This window comes from Phaethon aethereus (genome assembly GCF_964289735.1).
Source record: "Phaethon aethereus genome assembly, chromosome: 2".
Lineage (NCBI taxonomy): Eukaryota > Metazoa > Chordata > Aves > Phaethontiformes > Phaethontidae > Phaethon > Phaethon aethereus.
In genome coordinates, this window is record NC_138582.1 from 167,822,866 (window position 1) to 167,837,577 (window position 14,712).

The window sequence follows — 14,712 nt, forward strand, 5'->3', positions numbered from 1 at the left end:
CATCTAAGGAGAAGATGGTGTTTCTTCCACCACATCCATCCTATAGATGTCACGGGGACTGGACCAAAAAAGTCCTTGAAAAAACTTTTGTGTGAGCTTGGTCTGATTCATTGTTGACATCTATGAGGTAGACATTGGAAACTCAGCTCGCTGGGGGGACATAAGGAGAGGAATAGGTCTAAAAAGAATAAGCATTTGTAGGACATGACCTATTGCCCCAGAGTACACATTTAAAATACATCATTGTGGAGAAAAAAAAAGAAAACAACCTCCAAGTGTCTCTATGTCCCAACCAGATTCCAGGATTACTAGATGGGCTGTAGATGTCATCAGTATACATGACTGGAACTAGAGCAGATAGATTCCATCCCCTGTAATTTCTCATTTCTACATAGACAAATTGCCATACATCAATGCCTGTTTGTATAGCTCGATTAGCATTAGAATTTGCCCACATTCTTCCAACATTGGTCAATTCACTAAAGAATTTCAGGGTAGATTTAATGTGCATCTTAGCGAGGTTGAGCTCTGCAAATAGCGGGTAATTTTCATAAGGCAGCACTCTAATTTACAAATGCATACAAAGAATTTAAAAGACAATTGGTGATTTTAGGTACTTTTGTGGCATTCAGGTGTTGGTAACTGAAAAGAGGCTGGTTTCCAGGCTGTGGGTGAGGTGTTCCCTCTGAACCGTTGTCCCCTTTCACGTATTTAAAGTTGGGTATCCAAAGTGAGGTAGCTCAGAAATGTTACTTTGCATTTGAAAATCTCAGCCATTTGTCCCATAGTTGGGGGGGGGGGGGGATTTTAAGTTTCTAGGCCTTGTAGACAGAAGCAAAAATATGTAATTTTGTGCAAATTTGACACCCCAGCCCTAAATTTTCTCTCCAGCTGAGATTTCTAAACCAGACTTCACTCAGCTGCTTGGGATTTCTCTCATGCACTTTGATGATGGAATTTTAGCTCTGACTCCTCACACTCACACATGTATATAGTTTTGTTTAAAGTAAAGATTTTCACTTTTCCCCCAGATGTTACCAGAATGCTATTTAAATGGCACAGAAGCTGCATTAAGCTCTCATAAGATCAGCAGTGGTTCATTCCTGTATGCTCTTTCAAATTGTTTCTTGGCATCTGACAAATGCACCATGACAACCACTGCTGGGACTTTCGTCTGTTGTCCCAGTGGGAGGGAAACCCTCCTTCTCAGAACTGCAGGTACAAAGCAGATATTTTTCTGTGATTTTAAGTTTTCTAGAGGGAATCATGAGGGGAATAAAGTAGAGACAAATAAAAGACATTTTTTAACTGACAATCAAATTCTTAATAAGTTAAAATAGTGTAGCAGGGGTGGTGTGGCAGGGGAAATAAGGGTTTTTTTCATTGTTATTGTTTTTCTAGCTTTAAAAATATATGTTAAAGTTAAAAAAACATATAGATGGGTCCTGTAATTACCTTTCTCTACAAATGAATGTCTGAATGCATCTAGATGGAATAAACTTCAGCAGAATCCTTTGCTGAATCTAGAGGAAGATTTTAAATGCCGAGGTGGAAATGCCATTTTGGTTATGATCACTTCCAACAGCTTAAAAAAGGAGCTGACCTCAACTGTTGTCCAGTACCTGAACCTTCTTAGACGAATCCTTGCTCCTTGGTAGGACTTGCAACCCAATGACTAGAAAATCATTCCTATATGTGAATATAGCCAGTCTCCAGTACATCTTCACGTACTAGATACGCATGAGAATCCACACATCAGGGTCAGGAACCAACATCCATATCTGTTTACCCTGGAAAACTAACTGAGACATCAAACTTTGGAATAACCATCTCTTACCCTTCAAGGTATCCCTGACTTTTTTTTTCCTTCTACTGAGGTGTTAGATTAAAGGGATGATTTTACAGTTGTACTGTCAGTAGACACAGAAACACACACAGAGGCATTTTCCAAAATGGCTAAACTGTTTAGTAAGAAGTACTGTTGAAATTGCCACAAAAATACTTATTTTACTTTCAGATAAGTTGGGTAAAGGTAAGTTTTGTAACAGAAAGCTATAACAGGGACAGACTAAAGAACTAGTATCTTTGAACACAAATGAAATAATTTAGCTACAAGACCAATCTCCCACTCTCCACCCTCTTAAAAATTCTAAGTTTATTAACTTCCTTGTTATATCTTTCTCTTTCCTTGTATTTCCCCACCCCATTCTTTCATTAATGACTGCAGCTGCTGGGATATGAATGACAACACTGCCTTGTGGTGGGTCATCAAGGGTCCTGTGGTTGGATCAATCATGGTAAGCAGCACTTGGAGGAGGCATTTCCTCAACACTTCTGAGGGCCAATAACTGATGCAAATAGCTTCAAATGGCTTTACAAACGATGTTGCAACTACTGCGCTGCTGGACAACTTGTCTGCATGTCTGTCATTTGCCACCCACAATGTTAAGTAATTCTATTGTTATAAAAAAGGTTTAGTACAAGTTAAATGATGGTACACTGCTTGCAACCAAAGACTACGTAGACAAGGAGTTATTCAGTTGCTGAAACAGAGCTACCAAACACCGTAAGACCCTAGAGCATATGAAGCATTTGCCTGGGCCTGGAAGATAGGACACAGGATGTATGGGAATCCTGTGTTATTTAGGATGGCAGCTGAAGGCCAAGTGGAACAACGCAGGGCATCTAAAACCGTACTAGATGCCAGTGAGTAGGAAACTGGACTGTGTCTGTTGAACAAAATTCATTTCACAGCTACATTTATTTATCTAATATTAGTTTTACAATAGTGGTGTTGACATAGTGCAAGATGTTCAATTGTCGAGAAGGTATCTAAGTTCTCTTTAGTTGATGGAGGTCTTGGATTCGACTCAAATGACACTAGATAGCTGTGTATGGATGACTGAGAGGTTCTAAAGTACTCTGTCTGTGTTCCAGCTGCTGCCCCAAAAGAATATGGGAATTTTAAAATGGTGTTGGGCTCCTCCAGTTAGAAAATGAAATTGACCCCTAGACAATATGGTTAGTGGCACCTGAAAAGCTGTTTGGCTTACCACATGTAGATGCCTAATTCTGGGCATTCTAAGTCACTTTCCGTACTCCAGTGACAGCATTGGCCAGGTCTTCATTGGCTGTTGTGGGCATTTAGATATCCAGCCCACAGGTAGCTATCTACATGTAGGTGTTTTCGTCAGGTTTGGTGCTTCTCCTCTTAAGTATTTGGAGAGCTCTCTAAAGTCCAGTAACCTTCAGACCCATTAAAAGTAATTCATCTAATCACACTGAAGGGTATTGAGATCGAGAAGGTCCAATGGTCTGGGGTTTTTGTGGTATTGATGTATGTGAATGTCCATGCTTTACAGACATATTCTATGAAGACTCACATTCTGGCCTTCGAGAATCAGTTATACCTGGCTTCTATTGAAGGCATTAAAGATTCAAGCAACTAGCAAGGGATGACTGGGCTTCTCCATTCATTTGTAGTCCTCAGATCAGATAGAAAATTCTTCTGAAAGGGATGCTCAGATCTAGTTTAAGTTCTTGGTCTCCTTACAGAAGTAAAAGGTTGCAAGAAACTTAAATTTCCCCCTGGTTTCTTCCAGCATTGATCTGAAACCAAAGCAGCAAAATAAACTGATTTTATTAATCTCCAAATTAAAAAAAAAAAAGAGTAATGACATGTTTCTACAAAAGAGAAGATTCTCAGGATGACATGAAACTAAAAGACATGAACAAGAACATTAAACACCGCCCCACACACACACAAGGACTCCTCCCCTCCCCAAAATCTTAGAGGTCATCTCATCTTGGGACGGATTCAGCCAAGCTGTGGGAAAATGAGACAACTTGGGATTTCCAGGGAAGGGGAGACACTAACTTGTGACTGATGGATGCTGCTAAACTTAGAAAAATGCCTTAGTTCAGAGAACAGGAGAAAAAGATGCTTTTACTGTTGACATCTTTGCTATATGGTTTTGATGTGCCAGGATCTTTCTTTTTATTCTTTGCACTGCTTGATAATGAAAAATGTTGAAACCTTTTGGCTTATGTCTGTCTTATCCGGTGCTTGAGAATGAAGAAATTCTGCCTTACTTTAGCAGCTTCAAGGGGGATATTTTTGACTGGAAAAGGGGCAATAAGACCCTTGTAAACTTATCTCGTTACTCTTGACCCTGTAAAACAGACTGTAGTTTGGAGAAGAATAAAGCAATGGAGCCAGCAAGTCACCGGGAATGTCTCATTCTCACACTTGAAAAAACATATTATTGTCATAATTTTTTTCCTTTTTTTTTTTCCCCTAGATAAACTTCGTGCTTTTTATTGGCATAATTGTAATACTTGTGCAGAAACTCCAGTCACCTGATATCGGGGGCAATGAATCCAGCATTTATTTGTAAGTACAAATAAAGCAGTAATCAGTTTAGATTTTTAATATACACATAGGAAAAAAGAAAAACTCAAAAAGACACCTGAGCTGAAGCGATTTGATTTTCAAAAAGAGTCACAGGATCTATTAAATTTATTTGGTTTATTTCGACTTTTGTTTCAATCCAAAAGCCACTAAAGTGCATTCTAATGCCAGTTTTCACCCTTCTTTAAAAAAACTAGAAAAAAAAAGCATAGATACAAGTTTACAAAAAAACCAAACCCAAACCTATTTACAGGTCAATTATCTGGAAATTAACATACTGACCGGCATAAGTATTATTATACTCGTGGGACAGTCTGCTGTGCTTCATACGTTCCAGGGACATGGTCCAAAGTTCATTGAAAACAATGAGATTTGGCAAAAAGATTTCATTAACTTGAGACTGAATTCTAACTTAAGAATTGCTCCTAGAGGTGGTTATTTTCATGTTTCTGGTAACCTTGAATGCATTCATCTTAAGCCAAACAATTTCCCCATGCAGATACAATTGCTTAAAAATGTGCAACAAATTCTAAATTTTTCCATTAGAAGTTTTAAAACTTTTTTTTCGGTTTACATTTTTTCAAAACTCACATCCTTTTTGTTAGTTTCCACTCGCTGGAGAACAGAGGTTGACCATTTGAGATGGTCATCATTCCCATTTTGAGTGCATTCAGTCATTCTCCATATAAAAATTATGTAATAATTTTGAATAGCTAAGATGAGCGGCAACACATTTGGTACTTTTTTGGCTTTTCAGCCTAAAAACATGCACCGTTTGCTTTGCAATTTTTTGTGGGCTCTCGTGATTTCTAGCACTCATAAACATAAGTAAGACTATTTGATTTAACACTGGATTCCTGGTGAAAAAAAGGCAAGTCATGCAAACAAATAAAAATAAAAGGTGTCAGGGTAAAGTAGGAGATCCTTACTATGTAGTACTTTTTTTAAAAACGATCTAGTGATCAGTTTCATCCTAAATAGCCACACTCATAGCACAACGATGTCATACCTAAATGACAATTTTCAGGGAAAAATATGTCCTCCTGCTGCTTATTTTTCTTCCCTTTCCTATTGTCTTGTTTACATTTACAAGAAGTAGTAATATTTTATGCCTCATTTTTTCATCTCTGTAGACAGACATTCACTTACTGAAAGTGCTGCCCTTGAAGTTTGCTATAAAAATAATGCTTTAAATTCATTCTGCAGATGGATATTTCTCAGAATTAAAACTCAAGAGCAAGTGTAGTGGAGAGGTTAATTGTATGCATGGTTTGCCTAGGGCTTGCATGAAGACTTCCCATGTATGTGCTTCTGGGAAGTCGTCCACTGAATCTTAGATTGTAATTAGCACCCAAGATGTGCAGAGCCCGTTCCGATTACGACCTGCTAAGTGCATGTTTGGTGTCTGCTGCACATCTCTCACATATGAAGCAAAGCATGCCATAGACTCCAGTGATTTAACTAGACTATAAAACATTGTTGTCATTTTTGATCAATATGGTGACTGCGTTTTATTGATATTTTTCCTATGTGTATAGTTAGCCACCAAAACCAAGAGAAAACATCATATTTTCTGTTTCATTCGCTGCCATTATTTTTCATATTTTTTTGCGACTTTATAAATGGGTGTATATAAACTGATCTTGCATTTATGTATATGTTATGAAGTGGAGTGTTGTTTATCCAAACAGATTCAACAACAGAAGTCACCAGAAATTATTAAAAAAAAGAAATTAATAAGTCTATGCAGATATACACCAGACATACTCAATATTTTTGCACACATCCTGTAAAAAGAGAGCTGTTATGATGAAGGAAAAAGATAGATCATAGTGTGGTTATGTCACCATATTGAAATCACTGTGACATTTAGACTGTGGTCCATATTAAGCATTTTCCATGTCCTGGTTTGCTGTTTCCAACTGTTAAACATCATCCCATTAGATCAAACGGTCCATCCAGATCTTTAGTCCACAACATATTTAAGTACTTTGTCTTTAGTAAGAGACGGATCAGTTGCGGTAGAGGAAGGATGTTCAGCTTTTTTCTGAAGGTCTTATCACATGGTATCTATCTGCAACAATGACTGAGATTTATTCTGATAAATGTCTTCCACTCTTTGGAATATTTCTTTAGCCAGGACTTCCATCATCAAAAAGGAAAACAAAAGACCCCACAAAAACTTGGTTATTGATGTTGTGTAGGATTTACTTTCTTCTTATATGTATGGTACATGTTTATGTTCAGGCCCTTTTAATGATTATTTTTGGAAGGAAAATTTACCTCCAGTTCTATTTCATAGACACTATGGTCATGGTTCTGCAAATCACTTAAGCCTGTATCTGACTTCAAAAGCCTTAAGGATGTGTCTAAACTCAAAGATTAATTATATATTGTTACCACTGTGCATTAATCATTAAAAATTCCCACTACTGAAGTTAGATGCGAGCTATGACAGGAACACAACAGAACAGTGGACTACTGGGGAACTAATGCTTAATTAATATAGCGTAGCCACCAGAGAATGTAAGACTTGCTTTAAAAAAAAATCAAACAATAATTTGTATAATTTGCAGCACAATAACGAGTGCTTTTCAACCATAAAAAATCAGACTTTGTCTCTAAATAACCTCATGACCATTATATGCAATAGCCTTTGCCTTTAGTCTGACAAAAACTTGGAAACATGTAGCTAATTCCTAACAATTTTCTGCAGCAGTCATATGCTTTAATGATTGTAAACTTCCTTTTTATCAACTTGTATGCTCAGTCATTCATTACCAGCCTCATGCCTAATCAACCTTTCTTCACACATTTGGTTCCCCCTCAAAGCTGCCTGCATGCTGCTGATCCCATTTCAGACTGAACAGCTCAAAACACGTCAGATTCTGGGAGAACAATAACTCCATCCTTCTTTTACTGATGTTTTACATAGAAACTCCTCCTTATGGCTCAAATAATTGGGGGCTAGATTCACCAAAGATATCCCAGCAGCTGAGGTAGGAATTAAAAGGAAATAAAAGCCACCTTTTTTAATGTTCATTTTAATTTTATGATTTTTTGGGTGTTTTTTTCTGAGAACCTTGAGCAGCTTTCATACTTCCTCCCAGTAGTCATCGTAATCATTATTTACTATTTAGTGTTAGGAGTGAACTGCCAAAGGCATAAAAAAGACATAACTTTGTTTCTTGAATCATGTTCCGGTTTCAGTTAATCTTGTGTCAGTCCTGAATAATTCCACCAAATTAAGCACCAAACCAAAGGAAGTCCGGTAGTACAAATACAATAAATTTTTATCTGAGTGAGAAGTTCTGAGATCCTCTGGTGTTGGGGGAGCATAAAATAATATCGATTGTATTCCTAGTGTAATTAAGACAACTATCTGCGTAGTTCAGACAGGTTTCTTGCCCCATCTCGTGAAGGAATTGCATAAGCAATTGTAATGCGCCATGGTCATGGACATGACATACTTAATCCTATAGTACAAATGACAATGTCTTGTATTTGTACCTGTATATTCCATCCAGTTAGGTTTTACTTAACGTGCTTATAAACAAGAAAGCACTGCCTGATTTTTAGCAATCTCCAGTTGCACAGTTTGTAAACATTTTAAAGAAGCAGTAGATTATTTAGGGACACTGTTACACCATATGCTGAAAGCCAAGTAGAATCGCATCAGAAGTCCATGAATCCAACGCGCACTCGCAGTTCTGCAGACTGGAAACGCATATTCACGGCCCTACTATGGCTGGCTCAGCACACAGTACATCACATCAGGCCCACATTATTTGCATGGATTTTCATACATCAGTCCCTTGTTTGGAATTTTAGGAAATGGATAATAAATCGATATGGCAAGGCTTCATTGCTTTTCCCATGAGAACACCAGCCAATAGTGTGTAACATGGTCTGTCAGCATCTGCTTTGAGGCATCCTGGTTTTGGTCAAGTTGTTGTAGACAGAGTACGTTCACAACCCCGCAAAAAGCCATATTCCTTTAGAAATGTCTACATGAAGCTTAAATCCACGCTATTATTTTCATGAGCATTATTGCATTGCCGAAAGAGTCATTATAGACAGAAGATCATCTAACAGTGCCACTATCATAAACCACTACAGTAATTAAGTCGGTATGCATGATGTAGATGCATGCTGGAATAACCCCTAAGTTTAAAAAGGCCCACACATTTCCATCAAGTCTTTGCTTGTTCATTCATTTTCAAGGATCACACACATTCGACTGAAAAAGTTTCTGCTTTATTTTTTTTTATTTCCAGTTTATCATGAATAGTATAATTTGGGAGGGGGAAGCTTGTTTCTGCTTTTGCTTTAACAGATTCTTCACAAATTTTGTATCACATGTTGAAAACTCAATGAAAAGAAAATAAACCCAACATATATCTAGCTAATTCAGGTCTACGTCATTCCTCCAATCAGCATCTTGCTGGAAAGAAAGGAGAAACATGGCATATATCATAGGTAGGTATGATTTTACATATGGTGCAACCTAGAGGGTTAGGGCAGGAGAAGCAATGTCGTAACACAAATGTTTTGGTAAACAACACTCCTCTACAGTTCACCTACAAAGTCACTGGACACTTACTGATTCATTCTGCTACCGCTTTGTCTTGCTGCAAGTGCTCAGACTGCCAGCATTAATAATAATTGACAGGGTCTTCATGCCAAAAGTCTAATTTTTGACAGGAAAATGGCAGATGTTTTATAACAGTATATTCTTTAGTACGGCACTTTAATTTCTTAACCCCAGGTACTCTCAGTACTCTCAGTTGGGTGCTGGAATGCCCACTAACCCAGCAATGAAAGGAACTCATGTCCCTGGGCTAATCCTTTTCTACCACGAGAAAATACAACGGAAAACATAGACGATGATCACTTGGTCTCAGTGCGTGATCAGCAAGGACCTAGTTCTCATTTCTAAGAAATGCTAGGAGAGTAGATGTTTGCTACTTTGGCACTAATTCTTGATGGATTTATTTAATGCTCTAGAGAAAATGTTCTTATTCACAACTACTATACTTTTCACTTACATTTCCCAAGACAAATTATTATTTTGGGTGTTGGTCTGAGGGTTTTTTGGTTTCTGTTTTGGTTTGGGTTTTGTTTTTTTCAGGGGGGTGTGTTAATTTGTGCCAAATATTTTCAGGTAGGGTTTGGAAAAAAATTGAGTGTACTCATTAGGAATGTAAGTTCATGTAGGCTATGTACCATAATTAGCAAGAATATAATTACACAGGAATATATTTATTTTCAGATAAAGTAATTGAAAAGCCTATTCTGCTTGGATTGTCTATCTATAGATTGGCTGTGGTCTCAACTACTGTAAAAATCAAACAGCACGCAATGTTTAGTGTGTTCATAATGTTCCTGGGAGCTGTTATTCCTGTTGAACAGCTGAGGGTATGATGCACGAAAGGGGCTACTCAAAATTCCCCCCGGTGCCTGTGGCAGGCAAACGAACACGAACATACATCTTTGGTTGTCCAATCTAGCTTCCTAACCTAAACGTGTCCTTTCGTCCAGTATGCATCTTTTACATTCTTACAGTGATGATGGGATCAGACCTAAAACTATGTCCACCTTGAAAGTGGTTTTGTGGTTTCGTGGGCCACTTGCCAGAGGGATATTCCAGAAGAGCAAATCAATATTTTTAAAGGAAATTCCATCGATTTCCAATGATATCCAAGTGCTTTACTGGAGCTTTGACAGGCTCTGACTGTGAAATAATTGAGCACAAAACTTGTTTCTTGTGGTTACAAGATCTTCTGTGATGAATGCAATATCAAAATGTGCTCTGCTTCTATTATTGTGAAATACTTAGAAGCTGGTTAGAGTGCAAGTCCATTGTGCCTTGGCCTGCACAGGTGATGTCTGTATGATGGCGGCTGACTCCTGTTATTTTCTATTTTGAAGTAGTAATGAAAAATGAGATGACTCTGTCTTTAAACCCTATTTGTGCACATTGTTGTAAGGTATTTTTATTGGCAATTTTATGATTTCAATGGATATATGGACGGAGGAAATTATACAACATTGATTTATGTGGTTGATGAACTAGCTGACTTTTTTGAAATCTGCCTAATTTTCATGCTTAACAATTCTCTAATAGTGAATTAAAATTTCCTCTGGACCCCATGCTCTGTGGCTGCCTTAGAGAACAAGACTGTGTCCTAAGTGAGCAAAGCACAGAATTTTTTACCCATCTGTTACAAGAGCAAGCCACAAACTGGAAGAAAGTGTGTTTGCATTTAAAGAGAAGCTACTAATAAATAGTCCTCCTCTAGAAAGATCAAGGAGATGTGCAGGTTAGTGAGGGAGACAACAATGCCATGTTATATTCAACAGTGTGGTTCTCTTTATAGAAATGTTCCTTCCATCTTTTTCAGAAGAAACAGTAATGCAAAGCTTGATGCACTCCTAACAGTTTGATCAAGGGTTGGATTAATCCCAACAGCCCTGTTTCAGAGGAGGTTTAGGCACAAGAAAAGGCTAAATAGTGTCTTATGAATTCCTATTGAAATGTTAATAGCATATATTTCAGATATATGTCTGGATATTTCAGACCTAAGTGCCTTTCAAAGCCAGTACCTAAAATATCGTGGCTTGATTGCCAGAGCTGGTATGGAACAGCACTCATAAGAGATCAGGACTCAAGCCAGTGTGATTTATATAAAAATGTTTCTGTCTCTGCTCTTGTACCTGTGTAAATATAGGTCTTTGCCTACACATGTACTATCTGAAATGCTATATGTATCTAAAATTGTTCCAGCATTGCTTTTTGAAAGACCACAAATACTTTAGCAATGTGCACAATATAAAGCTTCTTACTTTAATGTGGAACTTACTATGCCTAACTAAATCCTCTGTAATATAATCTTTGCCACACATTCAAGTTTACTGATGAGCAAAAATGAGGTAGCCTTCCTAAAGAAAATGGGGTACAGACCTCAAGTGTGTTTCTAAAATCACCACACTTCATCAAAGTGAATAACGTAATTTTGATCTGTATTGATAAACTTCAGTTGTCATGGAGATCAGCAGGATAGAGAGAAGGTCCAGTGCCTAAGGCCATATGTCTTTACCCATTACCTATGGATTTGGGTGCAGTGTTGTATCCTATATCAGGGTAGCTTACTTACTGGGAAACAATGATTTTGGAGATGCAAATCATTTGTCAGAAACCTCAAACCGAGAGCTAACTTGGGAGCATTCAAATAGACCATTCTGCCTGTTGTCCCTTTCCCACACTGCTCATAGCTAAGTTTGTTGTTTTGAATGCATTGTTAGGCTGAAAGAGGTAGATCTGGAATTTTATTTGTTCACAAATCAGTTTGCAGCTTTTTTTATTTGAATCGGTTACTTAGTGTAAAGAGAAACATGGAGGTGAAGCAACTGGTCATGCAGCAGTTGTTGCGAGACTGCAGACAATGGAGAATAATTCTGACATCTCTGATCTTGAACGTGCTTTCAGCTTATGTCAAAGCTTGATGCACACCAGCATCCATGGTCTTCCATTTACTTTTTGCTACCATTCACATTTTTGCCTCTACCATATGAGAACAAAAGTTTAATTCCCCCTCAGCGTCTCTGCTTCTCCCTGCCATTGATTTCTTGTGTCTCACTTCAGCAAATAACATGCTTCACATCCAGTGGTTTTAGTTTTCCATCTGAAGAATTATTAGGATGTACTCCAAGCAAGTACAAAGTCCTTAGAGCCTAAGGTATGGAAGGGGCAAGAAAGATAGTGCTGTCACAGCGTAGAAGGTTTTTTTGATCTGGAAGGGTGAAATTCTCATGAGGCTTTTGTAACTAACGCTGTGCAAGGAACTGTGGTGCAAACTGGGTAATTGGTTAACTGCCCAGGAACAAATTCCTCCTGCCTTGGAGAGTACAAATACACGCTCAAAGGCTACCAGTTTACACTGGCTTAATATTGAATTAAGTTTCAATGAAGGTGGTTTAAACAAATGTATACTACCTCAAGACTGGACCAATCCAAAGTTGTGCATACTGTGCATACAGTTCACATCATAGTCTCAGTACCTCATTTGCTGTGCACCGGTATCATTATGAGGAGATTTCCAAACTGTATTTCCTTTTATATATTTCTAATGAAATTGGGTTGTTCAACTGATTAAATGTCTGCAAGCCCAGACCTTTTCAACAAAGGCAGCATTCTCTTTTTCCATTAAGGAGGGTTATAGAGATGGGTTGAAACTCGGATGGTTGCGTGCAGGGATATTGTATAACACGTAAGGCAGGTGAGGCAAAACAATGTAATTCAAACTTCAGAGCTGCAAATGATATAAACTTAGTGTAGCTATACCAATGCCGAGCTCTGCCAGCTGACAGGACTAAGACCTGTCTACAATGCTTGAACATCCACTTCTTGTGCCAGGCTGTGACAATAAATACTCTGTGGGCTTTGTTCATTTGTTTGTTTTAAGGACGATATGCTAATTACATTCTTGGATATTTTATGTCTGGATTTGGACATACATATTCTTCATTTCTAAAAGTGAAACTATATGCAAAACCATTTAAGAATCTCATTTGGTGTGGTACATTTTTCTCACTAAACATGCTATTGTCTTGTACACTACAGTTATGTTACTGCACCTCCATCAGAATTATTCCATAATGCATGACATTAGTCTATGTTCTGGAGTCAGCGAGAATAATCTAGCATGTTACAATAGAATGTCCAGAGTTTATACGGAGTAAGGATAAGGACATGTAACCTTGAAGCTACAGTTAATTTAAAAAACTGGTTTTGATGCAAGTATTCTGCTTTCTGCTGCCAACTTTCTTCTCTAGAGCACAACTAAATATTAAGCTTTGTCTCGTCATTATATGATCTCTGAGTATAACAACATCTTTCTCCATCCTTGTATGTCCACCCTATAGAAGTTAGCAAAGCCAAGAATGAACAGTGTAGAGATGATTTTCGTCTCTCTTTCACAGTTCTGTTTCCTCTTCAAGCCTCAGTTCTGTGCAAAGGTCAGAATTATTGGACAAAAAGCTCAAGTTCAAATTTATATTTGTTAAACATTCATTTTCAGCCACAGCTACAGTCTGCAAGAGGTAATCTGGCTTCAGCCTCTGGAGAGGTGATAGTGGTTTTCTCACAGCCATATTGTTTCTGTGTCAAATTGTTGTTGTGATTACCATGCTAGCTTTCAGTTACAATAGATTAAATCTGACCTTGGTGGAATTAAAAGTACACTCACATAAAGTGTATAGAGGACATTGAATGCTCTCTATAATGTGGGAGCTCTGAAATCCATAGAAGACCCTCATGAGGTTTCCTACATATGTCCTAGTTTTTAACTTGAAGTTCATTGACTTTTCAAGTACATAGACACAAAAATGCAAATCATCTTTATGTTCCTCCAAATCACTGGGAAAAAAAATCAATCTACTGAGCTGTGTAAGACACATCTACTCAAAACAGTGAAGAGAAAGTTGAACTCTCACATGTTAAACCAATGCAAGAGCCCTAAAAGATAGACCAAAAAGTCAGATGAAAGAAAACTACTACCACTACCCATTAGAGTCAACTGATTTTAATGTGTTTTGGACAAGGACTGTAAAGGAGACCTCACACTTTCTCTTTTTTTTTTTTGACTCTTTTCCAGATTATTCCCATGTGTCATAAGATGATCTTGGAATATCTCAGACCCCTTAGAGATGTCAGGGGAAAGTTTTTTTGGTTTGGTGGTGTTAGCAGTAAAAAGTGGAGCTATAGGTAACAGGACTAAGACTTTGACAAAAGATGACTAGACTAAAACTTTTGGACTTGATTTCAATTGAAGAGTAGAGAAACAGAGTTAACTGTTTTTGTGAAGAGCACAGCAATGGTTGTACTTTTAGCAAGACAGCATGGGATCTACCTGATTTAATAAGATAATCATGCTGGAATCCTTCCACAGTCAGTAGAAGTCTACCCAATCGAGGGAATAAAATCCTAGGTACAAATTATTTCATTCTAAACAAGATGTTTAAAGTAGATCAGATAAATCTCACTTTATGGTCTACTTACCACCACTGACATGCAAAGCTAGCATGGGGCAACAATGTAAAAGGCATACACCTACACTGTTAATTTGAAAATTAGATGAGATGGAACTGAATAATAACTTTGCTGAGAAGTGCCCATGCTTATTCTGTGTCTGGGTGAGAGGGTGAATGAGACTACTTCCCCACAGTGGATCAGGGCCTGCAGTCGCTGTGGCGGGGTGGAATTTTATAGTGTGTTTTCTGCTCACAGATAGAGTTCAGTT

General features: G+C 37.8%; 1 protein-coding gene across 3 annotated transcripts in view; it reads left to right on the top strand.

Moving 5' to 3' along the window:
* The window catches only part of ADCYAP1R1 (ADCYAP receptor type I), a gene marked incomplete at its 5' end in the record, with an annotated part of 110,533 nt that overhangs the window by 80,024 nt on the left and 15,797 nt on the right, over positions 1-14,712 (top strand). For all 3 annotated transcript variants that reach the window (XM_081996295.1, XM_081996296.1, XM_081996297.1), the window contains 2 exons: positions 2,228-2,297; positions 4,302-4,393. In XM_081996295.1, the coding sequence (XP_081852421.1) occupies positions 2,228-2,297; positions 4,302-4,393 (162 nt within the window). The remainder of the gene's footprint in view (positions 1-2,227; positions 2,298-4,301; positions 4,394-14,712) is intronic.